We start from the raw sequence: 22,213 nt of genomic DNA on the forward strand, positions 1-22,213 counted from the left end.
AAAATGTCAATACAAAGTTAAAAATTGTTAGTTTTCCCATCAATATCTTTTGGAAAAATCACCTCGAAACTTTGGACGTCCAAGGGGCATAGCCCGTGAGAAACTCAGGGAAATGAATAGGCCCAAGACAATCATAGATATGTGGGACAATCTTTGTGCTTAGTTTTGGCTGTCTCGGTTAAGTATTTTAGTCGGGCAGACAGACAGACAGACACCACCTCAATTTTATAATAGTATAGATTTTACTTATGTTAACTTTATTAGCTATAGTTATGTTAGGTTATAAATTATTGTTACACTCCAGTCTTTGTACATTTTTGCATTAATGTACAATATTATTCGAACGAGTCAAAGAATTTGATTTGAAGTCTACCTACAGCATACATATGGAACAACTTTTTGTTTTATGACCCATTCAGGAATTAGACTAATTTAAGATCCTTAACAATACAAAATTCAAATTGTAAAATATAATGGGGTTAAGTATAGACAAAGATTTAATTCCAGTCTTTAATAAATACAAACATGTACAGTAATCTTAACAATAGATATATACAATCACTGGGGCCAAGTTTAGCTTGGAATGCAGTGGACCTTTGGCCATTTTAAAACAATAACAACATTTAGACTATTGAAATTTAGTTTTCATTTCCAAGATTTACAATTTTTGAATCAATCAATTTAGCGTTATCTAAATGAATAATCATGGTCAGTTGTTCTTTCTTGTGTATGTCCTTAAACATTCGGACATATAGATCAAACTAATAAATTATACTATGTAGAATTGTATTCCACAAATAAATAGTTAAAAACAATTATTAAAATTTTAAAATGGTTATTGGTTAAAAATCATCAGATAAGTAAATAATCTGGGTATAATAATTTAAATATATATAATACAGTTACATAAAGATATTATAACCACTCCCTTTAGAGTCACACAAATTTACTTTAAAATCATGCAAACAAGATTAAAATAGAAAATAAAATCTTAGACAACTTTTTAAAATTATAATTTTAAAACAAAGGGTTTTTTTCAGGGCATTGATTCGCCACCTTTCAACCAAGGTAAACAAATTACAGAATGAATGATGTTTTTCATGAAGATCATTGTGTATGAATTATTGTTTAGCAAAACCTCGATAGACTGATAGTAATTAATCCATCCTACTGTAATTAAAGTAATAATAAGATAATTAATTAACGTGAAATATATTCAGAATATAAATTATTTACCTTATGTACAGTCATAGATAGTAAAAATAACAATTTAAAAATTTAATAATGCACCGCATTAACAGTTACTATTATTTAAATAATCTATCATTTATGTTCATTAAATTTGCTGTTCAGGAATTAAATTGGCAATCATTTATTCAACTTGGTATCACAATTTAGTAAATTATTTTCTAAACAACTCCATTAGTCCATGACTTGTGTAATTGTTTCAATTTTCAATTGCTGTTGCATACAAGCCTAAGATTTAAAAACTATCTATTAAAATAAGCAAAATCTACAGTAAAAACTAAGACGTAGGATAAAGCAAAGAGCCTGACTTAGAACAAGTGATGAAGCGTTGAGCTGCTTAGAAATAAAAGTCATTCAGACGGTCAATAAATACAACTAATTTTACAACTAACAAGATCAAACTCTCAAGTATCTTTGGCTTGGAAATAATAATAACTAAACATTTGTCTACTTTTACCTTTATCAAATTATGTTTTGGCTACGAAAATTACTAAAATTGATCCAATAATGTTTATAATACAACTTAAAAAACTCAATCATTTAAAAGTTCAGATTAAAAAAAAATATTTATTTTGAAAAACTATTGTATTTTTTGTTTGTGATCATACAAACATTACGTAACAAAATTAAAAGCTTAATTGGGTGATTAAAAATCTGCAACAAAGATACTAAAAGAGAGAAGAGCGCAAGCAAAATATACAAACCTGGAATACAGAAAATCCTTACAAATAATAGAAACCAAACAAGTATAAACTACATGATTTATGAACAGTTTTCTAAAAAAATACAGGGCTTTAAAATGATTTTCACAGCATTTAAAAGTCAATCTAGTAAATTTTTATCAACAGTTAGCGAGAAGATTAAGAAGTATTTCGTATCCTCCGATGCCTGACCGCGGCGAGGTGTTTTTGTGGTTGATTTGGTTTCATACAGAATCATCTGAAAACATAAAAAAGTTGGTTACTGCAAAAGTAATTAACATGAACTAATGCATCACTTTGAAAACAAGAATGTATTAGAAATTAATAAAAATCATCATGAACAAGTGTACAGAGTATGAATTGGGATGGTGTGGAGGGTGGAATGAGGCAAGACTCTCAACAACCCTTGGCGTTACACCACTAGATGCTAGTGGCATTAAATTAATTAAATTCATTAACCCTTTAGGTGCCAATCGACGTAATTACGGCGACTTGACAGGCCATAAGGTTTCAGTTGATATAATCCCACAAGATTGAACAAACCCGGTCATTGGGCATACTAACGTGACAGGAGATTCTGGGCTTCATGGTGAGTATAAAAGACGACCAATTCCCGAACTATTTATCTTGTTCTGTGATAGTTTTTCCATATGTCATTGTTTGTTTCGGTTGCTAGGGAACGAATGTTTACGTTGTTACTGTTGTTGTGTGTCGTGATTTTAGAGTTATTTTAAAGAAAAACAGGGAGAAACTATATTTTCTTTTTCCTTATTACATTTAGAATAAAATGTATACCTCAGTTTTTGTAAATATAGTGATTTTTTTTTACATGTGCAGTTATGTAAAAAATTAAAAACTTTTTTTGGAACATCTGGATTTGAACCAACAACAAATTGCTTTAATACAAGGTAAGACACAAATATCATACATTTTTAAAACGTTTTTATTAGCTCGCTTTCTTGTCCGGTACAAATTTTGCAATCAATTTTACACTAACTTCCCGATGAGCTAGAGACTTGAAACTTGAAATATATCTCACAAATGGAAGACAATGCAATATTGTGTCATTTAATTTTCACATTTCCCTTGGGCTACGCCCCATGGGCTTGTTTTTATTAACTCGCTTTCTTGCAAATTTTGATACTTCCCGATGAGCTAGAGACTTGAAATTTGAAACATAGCTCACAAATGGATGACAATGCAATATTATATCGTTTAATTTTCATATTTCTCTTGGGCTACGCCCCATGGGCTTGATTTCATTAGCTCGCTTTCCTACAAATTTTAATGTCAATTTTAAACGAAGTTCCTGATGAGCTAGAGACTTGAAATTTGAAAAATAGCTCACAAATGGATGACAATTCAATATTTTATCGTTTAATTTTAATATTTCACTTGGGCTACGCCCCATCGGCTTCCAAATTTTCCTTGTTTACATTTTGAAAGAATGTAAATACTGTATATCAATTAATTTAAGTCAGCTGTAAATACTTAAATTTGACAGTTCGAAGAGCAGAGGTTAAGAGGTACAGGTTATGCTCCCAAGAGATTATATATACAAACAAACATTTCAAAATAAAGATAAACAATCTGATTGCAGATATAAAGGTGTTTGCTAATAATGTCAATTGTTATTTATTTAGTATTCTATAAAGTAAACAATAAATTTAATAGATTGATAATTTTGTAGTTGGTAGGTATGCCATACATTCAATCTAATACATAATGATACGAAAAGAAACTCAAATAAACCTTAGATTTCCCACATGCCTCTGTCTTAATCTGATATAGATGCTTGAAATAGATTTAACATCCACACGCATTCAAAACTAAAAAGTATAGAAAATAATTTATGAATTAAAAAACTTTTTTAAAACAAAACGGTTTTAAACGTACTAAAAAGTAGAAAATAATTTATAAATATGTGGAGAGTATAAATACTTGTAAGATTTAAAACGAAAAACGTGCGGCGCATGCAATTGATAGTAATACATTAGTTCAATAGGTGAAGGTAATTGTAAATTATCTATTGCATGCACCCCACATTTTTTGTTTTAAATCTTACAAGTATTTATACTCTCCACATATTTATAAATTATTTTCTACTTTTTAGTACGTTTAAAAACGTTTTGTTTTAAAAAAGTTTTTTAATTCATAAATTATTAGATATACAATTTTATTTGCTTTAGGAAAATATACAATGTTTTATATATATATATATACTAGCTGTACCCGCGGGCTTTGCCCCGTTTAACTTCATACTTGAGCTCGTTCGCATGGCCCAATCACGTCCTGGTTGAAGTTCGTTCGCTACGCTCACTCACCTTTAGGTTGGAGCTCGTTCGCTGCGCTCACACGTCCTGGTTGAAGTTCGTTCGCTACGCTCACTCACCTTTACGGTTGGAGCTCGTTCGCTGCGCTCAATTGCCTTCAGGTTAGCTCGTTCGCTACGCTACCTCGCCTCCGGGTTGAAGTTCGTTCGCTACGCTCACTCACCTTTTGGTTTCAAATTAGCTGTTGTCAAATATTTAAAAAAATAATAGTGCTGCACTCTGTTGGTAATCCTTGTAACTTTAATGCTATTGAATATCATAGAACAGAACCAACTTGTTTAATTGAAACAGCTGTTATGATTCATTAATTCCATTTAAATATGAGTACTCATTAGGTTAACATGGGAAACTCCAGAGCCACTGGGGCGGAGCCCGAGAGTCCGATCAGAATAAAAACCACTTAGTTTTCCTATTTAATGCCTAAAGAATCAGTGTACCAAATTTCAGCCTCCTAGGTAAGTGGGAAGTGGGAGAATTAGTGATGAGTGAGTGAGTGAGTCAGTCAGTCAGTCAGTCAGTCAGTCAGTCAGTGAGGGCTTTGCCTTTTATATATATAGATAATCATTTAGATTTGTTATTAATTTTTTAATCAAACTCTGCAAAAGTCTTGAAAATTGAGTGACATTTACAGGTGTTCAATGCGACACCTAGAGGGTTAATTGCAATTAATTGTAGAGATGACTGTACAATACCAATATAATATACAATATGACTGTTATCGTCAATACCTTTTTGTAGCTTAAGTTAACAAACAGCTGATACAGATTAATTTTACTGTGATCATTTTTTTTAATTATTAGTGTATAAAAAAACTATATTAGTTGGTTTGGACTAAACGTTTTAAAGTACAGTTTATATTCAGTTTGGTTTACATACACATTACTGTTAAATGTTTTCAAGGTTAATTTACAAGATTGTCCAAGGATTTTTGATTTGTCACTTTGAAGGGCTGTAGGACAGAAAGTGGATTTTCCCCAGCCTTGTGACCAACTCCAATCGATTTCCGTGGATAAATACCCCATATTAAAGAAAGAAATTAGAAATCCACGGACAGAAAAAAAAATTTTCCCGTACATGTGCTTGTTTTAGATTATAGAATTTATTCGTAAACATTGTAGTTCCAAAAGTCTGACATTGAACCCCTTTAAAACCCTCTGGGGTGGAGCGCTTTTGATGGATCTGCACCAAACTTCACACAAACCATCCTTGAATAATGTTTAATAAGGCCTGAAAGTTTCATTACAATCTGTCGAGCGGTTTCGGTGTCCATAGGGTATATACATACATACATACTTCCTCTTTTATAGATATAGATGCGCATTACGTCTCGTGATTGCAATGTAACTGTGAATATATCCTGAGGTTGTGACGAAATCATTAATGTCTCATGTTGTCAAAAGAAATGGCAAACACCTCCTGCGGTCAGGATAATATTGCGAACGTCTTCCGTAATCAGAGAAATCGTGGACATCTTATGCGGTTGCAGTAAATTTTATCAACATCTCCCGTGGTCGTGGTAACATCGTGAGCATCTATTGCATCCAAGTGTTAACGTGATAGTCTTTTTTAGTCACGGAAAAATTGTAAATGTCATCCATTATTGCAGAGAAATCAGGAACGTCTCTTGAGGTTGCGGCAAAATTGTGAATGTCCTGTCAGGTCTTGACGAGATAGTGAATGTTTCCCACGGACGAAGTGAATTCATAAACATCTCTTGAGGACTCAAGCAAAACCTTAAACGTCTTCTGCCAGTATCGGTAAACCGTAGTCTTCTGCATTGGCAGCGGAATCATGAACATTTTCCGTGGTACCGCAATTACATCATTTTCGTCTTGCTCAATCGCGGCAAAACAGTCGATATTCAATCAACTGTGCAATCTTTGTACTCTTTCAGCAGTTGCTAAAATAAAAGCTCACCTAGATAATAGAGCCTCTTTAAATGCTTATAATATGAATAACCCGAGCCGAGTTTGACCCAAAAATTATTTCTGGCTAACTCATGGCTCGGTTCAACCCGGAGAAATTTTTGGGATTTGCAAACTTTTGAATCTAAATTTGACACCATGGCTGCAGTGCATGTCAAGTATAGTCTTCAGTTGTTTTTGTAGAGCTATACTCGCTAGTTTATGTAACCCTCGTGCCTAACATCACGGTTGACTATCATACTTGTGTTGCTAAAACTATTTATTAACCTAAATCAACATGTGTTGAAAAAATGCAACTTACCATGGTACCACCATTTTGTTTTCTTTGGATTTTTGTTGCAGGTCTTAACATAAAACGTATTGTCTGGAGGCCGTTTCTGAAAAAAAAATAAAATATGTAATTAAAATTGAAATAATACATTTATTGGAGAAATTGCTTTAACTCTGACATCCTATATTTACAGGACAAACAATAAACTATATATTATATATATATATGCTTTTGTGACACTATTTGCATAAATTAAGTTGAATTGTAGACAAAGAATTTCAAAAATAATAAAAATTGCTTGACACTAAATCATTTGGTTCAGATGTGGATCATTTTTATTTATTGCCTATTTTATGTAGTTCTATCATTTAAAAATTTTGCCTTGTTTCATCCATGTTTAAAAATAGAGCCAACTTTGTTTTAATACATTAAACAGCTTCAGTTGAATTTAAAATGAAAAATAGGCTACAATAAAATTAAGTTTCCACAACAGACAAGGAATTTAGTCTTAATGAGTTAACAGTACTGATCAGAATACTAGATACAGTGGAATTTATTAATTTACTAGCTACAGAGCCCGTTGTGGTTAAATACAACGGTCTCTATTAAAATAATGGTTGTGAAATCCATACATCACTTTACTCACTAATATTAATGGTACAGATTAAGCACATAACATTAGAATCGCATACTTAACATAAGGAACTCACTTTAAACACAAATGCAAATTGTTAACAACAACATTTAATCAAAGAAAAATCGATTAAATAACAATTTTTTACAATAAGCTGTTAATTTAATAACACATGTTTCGTATGTTTAGATTATGCATACTGGTAAACAAATTATTGCCATCTATAAAAATTATTGGTGTTCTTTTCTGAGTCGGGTTTAAAGGTCTTCTACCCGACCAATTTTCATAATTTTGGCCTTAAACTAAAGGTATGGACGCACCACAGATTTGCCATCAATCATCGGCATTCATTTTGACGTATATTTCGAGCTATGCACAAAATGTGTCCCTGTACATTTCTTATGGGAGTTAAATTTTTTTCGAGTTCGTTTGGCTCTTCTACCAGCCTGATTTTCATAATTTTGGTCTTAAAATTAAACTGTGCAAGCATATATTTGTCATCAAGCATCATCATCAATTTATCTAATGTATTACTCAACGAAAAAAATATAAATTTGATTTTTTTGATTCTTTACTTCAATTAAAGATGTATTCCAGCAGGTCTAATTACATAACCCTATATGTTTTGGTCTAAAAACCTTTAATGAAATACCAGCTTTCATTTGAGCTATTGATTATTAAGATTCCAATCTTAATAATCCTACCTAAATCACACTGCTGAATCACGAATCAACAATAATTATAATCGTTTAGGTACTTATCTGCAATCTAAGATACGTAACTCAACTTTTATTTAAGTTATTTTATATGTCTTGGTCTTAAAATACTTCAAAGGCTTTCACTTGAGATATTGATAGTTTTCATCGGCTAAGTTAAAGATATCCTGAATCGCAGAAAACATAATATTAATTATATCTTGGATTTAGTTTTAGATATATTTACTCAATTCTAATTACGTTATTCTATTTGTTTTGAACTAAGAACCTTCAGTGAAATACCAGCTTCCATTTTAATTATTGATTATTAAGATCGGACGTACCTAAAGCACACTGCTAAATCAAGAACAACCCAAATTACAAAAAAATGGAGTTCTTTATCATCGGTTTATAGTCAAACGGTCTTTCTTGCAACCTCAACAGCAACTGTCAGACTTTGACGGGTTTCACCTAGTAAATAAAAAAAATCAAACTTTCATAATTATTTGAAAGTCTACACGAATTAGGCTTTCCAATGACCTATTAATTAATCAAATCGGTTTAGTAGAACTGTAAATTTAATTGTACAAAATCTTTAGTTCAGTATTTTCTCACCATTATCAATTGGGAGGTTGCTTAACGTTTTTGCAAATAACTTTGAAATGGTGAGGAAATCGACCAAAGTGGAACGTAATATTCTGAAAGAGAATAAAATTTCCTACAAATTACTATTATGTATTTTTGGAAAATACTCAATAAAGGCAGCCTAAAGATGGCTACAAATATAAACTTGGAAATATTAACTTAGAAAAAAAGGCATTTATAAAATAAAATCAAACTTTCATAATTATTTGCAAATCTACACAAATTAGGCTTTCCAACGGCCCATTAAGTAACAAAATCGGTCCGGTAGAAGTATAGATTTAGTTGTACAGTTGAACCTCGTTTGTACGAACCTCGTTAAAACGAATTCCTCGATAAGACGAATTTTTTTTAATCCCCTTGACACTTTCATATAGGTCAATGCTAAAAACACCTCTATACAACGTAGTAATTAAGTTAAAAACCTCCATAAGACGAATTTGTTTGTGACATGGGCTAGGACTGATTAACCTCTATACAACGAATATTCTTAACACAAAACCTCTACAAGACGAACGTGACCTCTATAAGACGAATTTATCATAATCTTAACCTCCATAGTACGTAGTTTTCAAAACAGACAGAAGCTTGTCTCAACATGAAACCCCCACCCATCCCTCCTCCTTCCTCAATCATTGTTTGGAAAAACCTTGGAGCAAGGAGAAACCTCTATAAGAAGAATAACAGCAGCATTAAACCTCGATAAAACGACCCTCTTTATTAAGAATACCTCTATTGTACGAATATTTCCCGTACCCCTTGAAATTCGTCTTATAGAGGTTCAACTGTACAAAGTTTAACAAAAATATAACCAATTCAGTATTTTCTCACCACTATAAATTTGGAGATAACTTAGATTATTGCCAATAACTTTTAAATGGATGGGAAATCGACCAAAGTGAATGTTATATTCTGAAAGAGAATAAAATTTACTACAAACAACTGCTATGCATTTCTTGAAACCGCTTAATAAAGGTAGCCAAAAGCTGGCTACAAATAGAAACTTGAAAACAGAAACTTGAAAAAGTAGTTTTTAATGTATTTTTGTAATTTTTACTCTTTTACCACAAAATGTTAATAAAATCACACTTTCATAAATATTTGCAAATCTATATGAGTTGGGCTTTCCAATTACCCATTAATTAACAAAATCGGTCCGGTAGAAGTCTAGATTTAGTTGTACAAAGTTTAATAAAAATATCCCTAACTCAGTATTTTCTCATTACTATAAATTCGGAGCTTGCTTAGCTTTTTTTCAAATAACTTTTAAATGGCGAGGAAATCGACCAAAGTGGAGGGTGATATTCTGAAAGAGAATAAAATTTCCTACAAATTGATACCATACACTTCTTGGAAACACTCAAAAAAGGCAGCCAAAAGTCTCACCCAAATAAAAAGTGTGAAAAACACCGTTTTCAATGTATTTCTTATGGAAAACATGTTTTTTTGAAATATTTCACCATAAATCATAACGAAAACAAACTTTCATAATTATTTGTAAATCTACTTGAATTGAGCTTTCAAACGACCCATTAATTTATAAAATCGGTCCAGTAGAACTCTAGATTTAGTTATACAAAGATTTTTAAAACTGAATTATATATAGAATAGATAAATTGTTACTGGAACAAGTCCATGAATGGTTAATATAAATCTAGACAATGAGGAATGAATTAGCATTTTAATAAAATTTTGAAGAACACATGAAACTAACTGATTCACTTCCACTTCCATACTATAGTCGAAGTCCAATAACAAAATTTAGTCATGTTTTAGTGGAAGTTTTTCTGGGTTCCATTTTTATTATGTAACAGCTGATTGGCAGTTTGAGCTTAATAACAGCTGTCCATCTGTTGTTTCAAAGGTAAGATAAGGTGGAGGGGATGGAATTGCTGCCCCTACAACTGCCTAAATTTTATGAATGGAGTATAATGAAATGAGCTAATGTAAAAATAAATCTAGCCTACCAAAGAACTGTAAATACATAAATTGCTGACAGAAACAATCATATGTGAGTGCCAGGGCAGTTAAAATAACAGGGTAATAAACTTCCCGCAGTTCTAAATTGGGAGTATGCTCACATCCCGTCATAATGCATGCCATGGTATGGTACAGTGCAAAACAACTAGTCCCATTTGGTGTGAACTCAAGTCTTAGCAGCCACCACTCATGCGAATAATGCCCGGCTTAGGATGCCAACCCAGCCCTCCAGACCACAACTGAAATAGGTACCCTTTTCCTCCGCCATCTACCATACATCCTCTCTTGTCCCTATCTGTCTTTACCCCTTTACATCCCTCATCTTAGTATCCTTTCTTCTTCCACCAATTCTTTTTTGTAGATTTTTTCTTAACTCTCTCTTAATACTTTCTCCTTCTAAAGCTTTCATAAACATTGCTGCTCTATCTTAACCATATCACACTTGATTTACTTTAAGTGGCATTTGAAACAATAAATTCACAAAATCTCCTAGGGGAAAGCAATCCAAATCTAATAGTTTCAAAGTTTTGTAGATGTTGGGTATCAATCTTTTCCCTCCCCGTAGTAAAATACGCTATCTCACTTGCGACACACCCAAAGCCTGTATTCTGCTCCATTTATTTATGACTCTTGACCTTAATTTAACCATTGGCCTATGTCTTAGGCCTCGCGTATGATATGAGCAGTGAGGAACAACCTAACAGCCTGAGCCTTAAAGCAGCGGAGGAGGCTATGATACAAACGGCACATTTATAACACTCATCGAATTTCTGGTGTGTAGGAGTCAGTTTATTCAAAGATGGCAAACTGTGCTGACCCGCAAGACGTATTTGCAAATATTGTTATCTGACAATTCTCTTTTGAAGAAAAACTTTGTTGTTACGAACACTAAGCTCCCTTTTCGTCTCATTGTTTTCTGGTGACTAAAGTGTTTTTAAAACCTTCGTGCTGGTCATTCCTTAAACATTCCCTGGACTGTACCTCTCTTATCCACACTTCTATTTGAGAACAACTTAACTTCACCTCTGTATTTTTGAGTTTGGCTGGAGGCTCACGGGTTTGCTGAGCGCTGTTCCTCTGACATTTTCAGCGATTTCGTGAATTGGTTTGGACTTTTAACCATGAACGGCATCGTTTACCGCCGTTTGCCTCTCAGACGTATCATGGCCACCCTCAACAAATTTACACGCAACTAAATACAACCTGATGTCGGAGCAGAGCAGAGCAGCGCTGCTCACACTGCTCGTATCCTATCCGGGGTCTTGTAAGTTTTTCGCCTTCATAGGTATATTTCACGATCATAGTAAATACCAAACTCAACATCAATACACTTAGTAATGATAGCACACGTTACCTTCTCCTTACAGCTGGATAACATGCTGATGATGGACAGGCAGACGGACTGTACGGACAACGCGGGACTCCAGTCTTCAGTCAGGATAGACAGGCAGATGTGTCCGTTGCTGTAGACATGCGGGTGTACAGGGATGTTTGAACCTACGAACATTACCTGCGAACCAACAACACAAAACTCTAAATTGGTTACAATACTAACTTGTGTCAATTAACATCTTAAACACACACAAGTCAAAGACATGCACCTATTTAATCTTGATACAAGAAAAATAGATACCAAAGAAAAAGTCTACAAAACTTCGGATCAGTCAATTAACCTTCAAGTCCTTAGAGATAGCAGCTTTATAGAATATATTTTACTTTGTAATAGCTTTAGAAATAAACCATTATGGAAGGGATGGGCGGGAGTGTACTTTTAGTTCTGGATGGGAAGGGGTTTTTAATTCCTTCCTTATTTTCGGGATGGGAACAGTACGAGATATTTCAACCCTTACAAAAACTTAACTAAAAAATCTTGAGTAAAAATTCTATCAAATGGCAATGATGACAAAGAAAATTAATGTTCAGTCTTTATTGAACTGTTTTACAAAATTAAGTATTGCATAAAAAAAACGGATAATAAAAATTGTTCACAAAAATTAAAAATTAAAATTTTGGAACAATTTAGCTGTAAAAACATTACTTAGTCTTATTATAAAAACCACTGGCTCATCACAAAAAGGTATTTAGGCTATCACAGAGCTCATTTTTGAAAAATATGTTGTTTAAAGGCACGTCTGATACAAACCCGCGGTTAGCATGTGCTGCACTATGGGCCTGAGAGATAATTTGGCCCCTCAATCAATTATCAGGGATCGCCACTGTGCGGTTTTTACCCAAATTTGAGTGATGGATGAGTGGCGTGATTTTGTAATCTTGTTAGTGACTAAGGCTGACATGTTCCTTAAACATAGCTGTTAATTAACAGCCCATACCGCCAACGGCAACTAAGGGACCTACGTGGGGGAATAATTCTCTTCCTAAAAACACGCCTAAAACCTCTAGCATCCCACACTAAAACAGTCTTGGTCTGGTATCATTACCAAAAGAACAGCAGAATTAGCCTTGGTACTCATAAATTTTGTAATACAGTAAGTATTTGTAACAATCACATCATGACTACAATCTGTAATTTTTATCATATCTTGCGATCGCAGAGTCATAATCTCATAATACGACATACACTAATTATCTTCACTCTCCTTTGCAGCGACTGCAGAAACATCGTCACTCACCATCACGGCAAAATCACTGACAGTTGAAACGAATCCAGCCCAGAGAAAATCCCAAATTAAATATAACTCAGCCCAAAGATTGGGATTTCGAAATGTCATGATTCGTCCATCACTACTTAATTCAGATTGTTTCTTAAATGTTTATAGCATTATGTTAACAGCTAATTCTGAGAGTGTATCGTGTCTACTGATACAACAACTTATGAACTGATGTGATTTTATTTAGTAAAAAAAAAGTAAAATGCATAGATAACCTCTTACCTCCGGAGAGTCAAATGGGTATTTTGAGCTAAATTTGAACTGTAGAGTGAAGTTCTCCCCTTCGTATAACGTTCCATCAGCACCTTTCATTTGTATAGTCCATCTGAAAACAGACAAAACAATAACATTTAAGTAATTCAAAAACAAACTGTCAAACACTGCCAAACTGATGTAAAAATACTATATTTTTAAACTATTTTAAATGTTCAAACTAGTTTGATCGCCAGTGATCAATTCTTCAATTCTCAAGATTCACTCTTGGCTCAGTAGCCATTTTCTCCTTTTGGCAATCCGTCATTTTTGCAGACGAGACTTGCGGCTCACACTTACATAATGAGTGGAGAATTTCTTGCTAACAGACTACCTGTCAGTCAGTGCAATAGCCTCGAATATGTGAAAAAAGTCTGTCATGCATAATTACTTCAACAAGTCAAATTTATGTATTTCAAGATTTTTGGTATGGAAAATTTAGTATAAAAGTTAGTAACACCTGAGCTTTAATTTAGGTTATATCCAAATAACCTGGCATTTCTCAATCTCAGCACTCTTTTAGTCCACATTATGACGAGTCTGTAGGAATCCACTAAAAAAAACATAGGTTTTATGCATAGGTAATGAGGAATTCTCTGAAGGTAAGTAAATACAACTCACACATTCAAGTTTTGTTCTGCTAAACTGCTATCTACTATGACGCCTGGAGGGGGCTCTTTTACGAGGGACATCAACTCTTTCTGCAGTCGTCTCTGTAACATTGTAAACAAAATATTAAGAACTTTCAACAATGAGGAAAAAATTTTGAAGAAAAATGTATACTATAACTTTTGTTATAAGCTATAGTGAGTAGTTCCCAAGGCTATCACCGAGGTTAAATTTGTTATCTAAAAACAAATTAGCTTTCCCATTCAACTTTATCATTCAAATGTTTATTTATGTGTCAAACCAATGTTGCACCAGCAAATGGTTTAGCCAGTTTGTTACAGCAATCAAAATTCAATTCATTGTGGTAAATTTGTTAAAACAATATAGGTACCAACATTGCATGGTTGGACTAAATAAAACGTTATTTAACTAGGTACCGGTATGCTTTTATCAAGTTATTTATGGGAGTTTTGTAGATTAACTTATTTACAAGTCCGAAACATAAATAGCTTCAATTATCAATTAGGCCTAGGCTATTTAAGATGGGGACGCTACTAAGTGTATATTTTGACCCAAATATGGGTGTAGTATGAGTGGCGCGATCTTGTTAGTGACGAAGGACGAAATATATAAATAAATATAGGCTATATACATCGTAAGGCAAGAATTAGTAAACAACTCAAGGCACTTTTAAGTTACACAACTGAGCTGGTAGAGAAAACTGAGAGAAATTACAATAATCCACAAATGTCTCTAAAACAATTGGCGCAGGAGTCACTCAAGGCTCTGTACTGGGCTCAATTATTTTATTTTGTTGACTGCTTGATTATAAAGCTGATGTTAAAATCCATATGACCTTAATTGCTGCAAAGAACAAGAATGGCTTTTCTGTTAAAATATGTGAAAATGTAAAGTAACAAAAGTTCTTCACCCCAATCCTAAATAGCCTATGAAGAGTAGGCCTGACAGATTACATTGACTACATTTTTATGTCATGCTTTATGTTAAACCAAAAATATGTAAAAACCAAATACTGTATTCAAATTTTCCATTTTATCACTGACTGTACCACGTTCACAAACTGAGCACATAAAAACTTAACTATTTCGACTTAGATTAACTAATAAAAGGAATCATAAACCGTTATCAACTAGACCTTATGAACAGTTATTGGAACTGGAATGCAAACTTGTTATCTGACAATAAAAACGATAAATACCTCCAGCCGAGTCTCAGATGATATTTCTTTTGCTGCCTTTTTGAATAAGGAAGACATTTTACATAAGTAAAAGCGTAAATTTTAAGGAGGAAAGAAAAGAAGGAAAATTAAAGTAGAGTTACAGAGTGAATATTCACAATCCGAAGGCTAGGAGAAAACTGAGAAACCACTTCACAATAGTGTGAGTTAATCCCATTTTGTTTTGTTGTAAGGCTTCATAGAACACGTGCAAACGTGCTATTGGTATCATGACAATGTATTTAATTCAATTAAATATAAAAACTTAACAGCTCTACATTCATTAAAGTCGTAATAATACAAAAAATAAAGAAGTACAAAATTTTAAAATTTGCTTTTTAATTTGTTCAGATTATGTTAAAAAGAAGTCTAGGCCTACTGTAATTTGTTTTGATAAACGTTTCCTGTATAAAATTCTTAATACCAATTGAACTAATGTTGTCTTTATTTTTCATAGTCTTCAAGATGAATTTTACTGAAATAAATAATTTAAAATTGCATTCCTCAAGCCCGGTAAAGCAGAATCTTTTTTGCAACACTGCATAGTTAGTTCTGGTTCAGAGCTGGTTTCTGGCCTTTTTATAGGCTAAACAAGAAAGTTGTTTAACAACAAAAAGGGGTCCGCCCCAAAGCAGAGCATTTTTAAACTTTCTGCATCTGACTTGGGCTATCCGAAATTCAAAAATATGTTTCTGCGGGCTTACGCGGTCCTAGTTGCGTGTAAATGAACCAGGTGTGTGATAGATATTTGGAAATTTTCAAACACTCGTATCGGATAGAAAACGCCTACTGTTATTTACATTCAATCGCTTTGCTACGTAATTCGGTTATTCTATGCGTTCTTCCTCACAATAAATGCACCAAATATTGACGTTGCAGCTTTCGTTTGTGTAATGCATGACGTTTTGTAACCTTACTGTTTGCAGAGAATCTTTCTGCTGAAAATTAAGTTGTCAAATATCTACAAAAAAATATTTTCTGCAAAAAAAAGAATTTTTCTTGTTATGTAGCATTTTTTGCAGAAACTTATCGGTACAAAAAAGTTAAGTGTAAAAAAGGGCCATGTGGCTCTAACTTTGCCTGTAAAAAAATTATTAAAAAATTTAAAAAACAACCAGTCTGGCTAGGCTTTCTGCGAAACTCCTTGTCATTCTGCAACAATGTCGCACTGTTGAATATAGTTCTGCTTTGGAGGGGCTCAGTAAAATCAGTTGGGTCATGATAAATTCACTCTTACAAGTTTTTTTTTTCTTTTCTTTTTTTCTTCTAGGTACAAATAAGCTACAGATCACAACTTAAGTAGACTGCTAAAAACAAAAAACAAATAAACCAATTATCCTGAAGAAATTGTTACATTCCGCTGTTTGTACTATTGCATTCAATAGAAATTCAGAAACTCTGCATCAGATTTAATGAAGTCTACAATGAAGTATGTGGTAAATATAGACTAAATATTATCCCTGAATTCACAACACTGTGGGCATACCAAAGTGGGGCACACGGGAGGGATTAAGTTATGGCTAACATATCTTGTAGTGTCAGCGTTCGCCGCTAGAACCGCTAAGTTGAAAATAATTGAAATTATTATTACAATTTTTAGCTTTAAAATTACTTTTTAAATATAAAATAAATTTTTAATCCTAAAATTAATTTTAAAATTTTTAATTATAAAATTAAACTGTCATAACCTAACCCAACCAACCAAACTTGCTGATAATAAAAAAAAATATAAGATAAAAATCAAATAAATGTTTTCAACTTAGCCTATAATTTTTAATTACAACATTTATTTAAAATTTAGTACAGTATTCGAAAATTAAACTGTCATAGCCTAACCTAACCAACCAAACTTACTGATAAGTTAATATAAAAAAGATATGAGATAAAAATCAAATAAGTTAAAGGTTTACTATTTAAAAAAAAAGTTCTGTTCATAAATAAAATTATAAATGCATAAAACTCTAAGTTAAGAAGTGGTCGCATTCAAAGCAAAGTCTTTGGCAAAAAGATAGTGATCCCGGCTGGTTTCGAACTGGGGACCTTCTGAACACTAGTCCGAAACGCTACCAACTATGCCACGACCACCACTGGAAACACATCGTCTCGTTACGGTAATTGTGTTGCCTCAAGAGAAGACATTAGCCACTATAGATATGACATCACCACACCTTTAGCCATTGTCCCTCCCATATGCTCATTCGTTAAGTTACCTACCTAAAATAAATAATAGAGTGTAAGCCTAAGAAGTACTTTGCAGACCGAGGGAAAACACTATTGGTAAACTAACTAACTTAACTAGCCTAAGTAATACTCAAAGTTAATGTTAAATTGTCTGTTACACTTAAGTTATCTTAGTTGCAATGAGAACAAGTTATCTTAAATGGACCTAGCTGGAGATTCGGAGACAATGTCAATGTTAGAAAAACAGAGTTATTTTCTTAATAATCTAGCTTTCTATAACCAGTTATTTGTTCTCCTCATAGCTTCCTCCTTTATGTTATCTAAAAAATATCAATTACACCTTTAGTTTGTTATCTTAAAAACTGATAGGGATGACAAAAAACTATAAGACCAAGACCAGTAGCCTATGGACTCTAAAATGTCATCTGAATTAAAACAAAATTGGTAGTGTATTGTTTTTAGTTGTGTGTATGTGGATGTGTTGAGGGGTGCGAAAAAATTATCTTTTGTATTATTACGTGCTACATTTGAAGTAAATAATTTAAGATAATAATAACTAGTTCTACAAGCTAAGTCTCTTGGCAGTTTTTAGTGAGGTTAACGTATGTTAAATTTCAAGGTGTTATATCACTTGTGGTTTTAAAATAAATCAACGGAAACAAGATAATATTGATATTCTTTTAAAACTATAAAATAGTCCTAAGTATACGATAGAGAAGTAAATAAAAACAATATCTCACCGCTGACGGCGATAAAGACGCCATTTTCTTTCTTCAAAAACCTAAATAAAAATATCCATCCACAACAGAAGACAGGAGGCAGACGCAAAAATAAAATAGCAGCTGACAACAGAATGGAGATAGGCAGTGGTGGATAACCGTCGTGAAGTTAGCGGCTCTTTTCATCGGCGCTTTTTCGGTTTGTAATAGATGTGGGTTGGTACGCCTGCGGACGCCACAAACGTGTTTTGCAGGGATGTCGGAAACACAAATCAATGACAATACGATGCGAAATGATGTTTTTATATTTATATAATGTCAATAATACGTTGATAAAACGTGTATACAAGTTAAAACTAATTAATTGACGTATTTTAAAAGGCATATTTGAGACCGTACTGTACATTATACGTAGCTAAGGCTTAACATAACGCGAACAATTAAAACTCCGAACATAAAAAGTGCATAATCTTTTTTCCCAAGCCCATCACATCAACTTTGAGCTATTCTAATGGTAATACACAATGTGTAGAATACTCAGTATAAATATGATTGAGGCAGTCCAGTGAATTACGAAGCTATAAGGCAAAATCTATATGGTTGATAGGAACTCGCATAAGGAAAAAGTGCACAATCTTTTTCCTAAGCCCATCACATCAACTTTGATGTATTCTAATGGTAATATACAATGTGTAGAATACTCAGTATACATATGATTGAGGCAGTCCAGTGAATTACGAAGCTATATGGCAAAATGTATATGGTTGATAGGAACTCGCATCAGGAAAAGTGCACAATCATTTTCCTAAGCCCATCACATCAACTTTGATGTATTCTATTGGTAATATACAATATGTAGAATACTCAGTATAAATATGATTGAGGCAGTCCAGTGAATTACGAAGCTATAAGGCAAAATCTATATGGTTGATAAGAATTTGCGTCAGGAAAAGTGCACAATCTTTTTCCTAAGCCCATCACATCAACTTTGAGGTATTCTAATGGTAATATACAATGTTTAGAATAATCAGTATGAGTATGATTGCGGCAGTCCAGTGAATTACGAAGTTATATGGCAAAATCTATATGGTTGATAGGAACTCGCATCAGGAAAAGTGCACAATCTTTTTCCCAAGCCCATCACATCAACTTTGAGGTATTCTAATGCTAATATACAATGTATAGAATAATCAGTATGAGTATGATTGCGGCAGTCCTGTGAATTACGAAGCTATAAGGCAAAATCTATGTGGTTGATAGGAATTTGCGTCAGGAAAAGTGCACAATCTCTTTCCTAAGCCCATCACATCAACTTTGAGGTATTCTAATGGTAATATACAATGTTTAGAATAATCAGTATGAGTATGATTGCGGCAGTCCAGTGAATTACGAAGTTATATAACAAAATCTATATGGTTGATAGGAATTTGCGTAAGGAAAAGTGCACAATCTTTTTCCTAAGCCCATCACATCAACTTTGAGGTATTCTAATGCTAATATACAATTTATTGAATAATCAGTATGAGTATGATTGCGGCAGTCCAGTGAATTACGAAGGTATAAGGCAAAATCTATATGGTTGATAGGAATTTGCGTCAGGAAAAGTGCACAATCTTTTTCCTAAGCCCATCACATCAATTTTGAGATATTCTAATGGTAATATACAATGTGTAGAATAATCAGTATGAGTATGATTGCGGCAGTCCAGTCAATTACGAAGTTATATGGCAAAATCTAAGTAGATATAATACCAGAATATGACCCCACTTTCGGCGTTTTAGAGGCACTTTTAGGGCACTTTTTATAGGGGAAAAATGAGAAAAATGAGTGGCTCATTTTTTTGGCCACTTTTTTAAAGACCCAGCTCTCGACCTATACACCCCTATATAAATTTTCTACTTTTGTTAATACTAAAAATCACGTCTGGAATATGGCTCATTTTTTGGCCACTTTTTTAAAGACCAGCTATATTTAGATCTTGTCCAATACAAGCCTATATAAATGTTCAAACTCCATTAAAATTTCAAATCCACATCCATTCCCATGTATATTTTCAAAATCATGTGAGGTTTGTGCGTGAACTCGGGCATGCTCCCGGCTCATGATGTGCTCCCTTGGACATCCTTAGTGGAAATCCATGAGTTCTGGCTACTTGGGAACCCAAGCCATTTGACATACAACGAATCACCCTTTCTCCTAATTACCTTCTCTACCAAATACATGTCCTTATACTTGGTCTTTAACAACTCCTCTGTATAGAAGCCTCCCCTGATTATATTGCCATTTTCATCTTTCAAGATATAAGTCACAGGCTTTGTATTCTTAACTTCTGCTATTGTAAATAGTTCCCCTGTCCAATTTGGAGTATAACCTTTACTAAAAACATGTTTATACTTGGAAATCCTTACGCTATCACCTACCTTATATCTTGGCTTTTTAACTTGCACTACTTTAGAAGTCAACCTCTCATGCACATATTTACTATTCTTAACATTCACTTGGTTAGGCTTCATTCCTATAGATCTATGCACTTTATTATTATATTTTCGAATTAACTTTGGAAGTAAATCCAACCATTTATAACTCCCCTGAGCACTAAATTCTCTATATAACCAATTCTTTAAAGTTCTCTGAAACCTCTCCACAATTGCAGCCTTAGTTGTAGAAAATGTGTGATAGTGATTAATATTTAATTTTTTCATTAGTTTGCTAAAATATTGATTAAAAAATTCTTTTCCATTGTCAGATTGAATGTTTTTAACCCCCTTTGGTAGAATGGTTTTAATGGCTTCTGTAACCACTAACCCTGTCTTATTCTTTAGTGGAGCAGCATAAGCTTTTTTAGAAAATGTATCTATTAAAGTTAAAATATATTTATTGCCAGAATTTTCTCTAGCATAGTTTTGCATATCAACTAAATCTATTTGTATGGTTTCGTTTATACCCAATACTTTAAAAGACCTTCTAATGAAATTCTTTCTTGCAGGCTTATGAAGCTCGTATGCAATTTCATTCATTTTTTATAACATCATCCTTTCCTGTAACTCTAAATACATCACCATTAGCCCCAATCAATAGATTATCTTCCATTCTTTTAAATACATAGTTTTCTGGTATATATGGTCTATTATCTATATACTTAAATCCACTCAAAGATCTGGGGTCAGCAACTAATAAATCAGGATTATATTCCATCAAATTAAAATTTTTTTCTCCATATACAAATTTTGATCCATCGTAATGCATAGATTGTGACATTAGACAAATATCATCCGAATGTTCCCCCTCTGGTAGATTTCTTATGAATTGATTTTTGGCATCCCAACATTTTTCTTTTTTATTATAAGTTATAGTCTGTTCTTTTGTAACACAGTCAGTGTCATCAATGGCAGGTTTAACACGTACTAACCTTTTATTATTAAAATTCCAATAGCCTACTTCCATTTTTGGAACTTGTGAAACATTCACAGCATCTTTACTATCTGTACCTTCCATCAAATTGCTAAGTTTTTGTTTTTTAGCATTCCAAACACCATTCTCTGATTCTAAAAATTCATAATTATTATCATCTTGTACAAATTTACCATCTTTTTTTCGTATTAAAGTCTGTTGTAAAGTGGGCACATCATTTAAACTTTCACCCTTTTCCACATTAGTAATTTTCCGTTTCTTAGCATTCCAAATACCATTTTCTGATTCTAAAAATTCATAATTATTATTGTCTTGTACAAATTTACCATCTGTTCGTATTAAAGTCTGTTGTAAAGTGGGCACATCATCTAAACTTTCACCCTTTTCCACATTAGTAATTTTCTGTTTTTTAGCATTCCAATTTTTATTCTTAGATTCTAAAAACTCATATTTAGTTTTACCTTGTAAGAAGACATCACCTTTTCTAGTTAATGTCTGACCCAAAGTTGATACATCATCTACAAACTCTCCATCTTTAACATTACCAATTTTACGGTTTAAACAATTCCAACTATCGTCTTGTAAATTCAAAGTAGGTTCATTACTAGCCCTGGGTTCTGCAGGCTTATTATATGGATTATATAAACGATAAAATTTATCTATAAACATATTTTTATTTAATAAATAATACCACTTTCTCTCAATT

General features: G+C 33.0%; 1 protein-coding gene across 2 annotated transcripts; it reads right to left on the reverse strand.

The window, feature by feature from the left end:
• Positions 1-496: 496 nt before the first annotated feature.
• LOC129004294 (ubiquitin-conjugating enzyme E2 W-like) lies at positions 497-18,174 on the reverse strand. 2 transcript variants are annotated; one of them, XM_054432822.1, is made up of 6 exons: positions 18,118-18,174; positions 13,972-14,063; positions 13,321-13,423; positions 11,784-11,939; positions 6,509-6,584; positions 497-2,187 (listed from the first exon to the last, which is right to left on the reverse strand). In XM_054432822.1, the coding sequence occupies exons 1-6, from the start codon at positions 18,139-18,141 to the stop codon at positions 2,174-2,176; spliced, it is 465 nt and encodes a 154-aa protein (XP_054288797.1). In that variant the 5' UTR covers positions 18,142-18,174; the 3' UTR covers positions 497-2,173. The 2 variants fall into 2 exon arrangements, with proteins under 2 accessions (XP_054288797.1, XP_054288796.1); XM_054432821.1 differs by lacking the exon at positions 18,118-18,174 and adding an exon at positions 15,179-15,292.
• Between the last annotated feature and the right edge of the window lie 4,039 nt (positions 18,175-22,213).

Source organism: Macrosteles quadrilineatus, unplaced genomic scaffold (genome assembly GCF_028750875.1).
Source record: "Macrosteles quadrilineatus isolate MER2022 unplaced genomic scaffold, UCM_ALF_1.0 Scaffold_9__3_contigs__length_116548681, whole genome shotgun sequence".
Classification (NCBI taxonomy): domain Eukaryota; kingdom Metazoa; phylum Arthropoda; class Insecta; order Hemiptera; family Cicadellidae; genus Macrosteles; species Macrosteles quadrilineatus.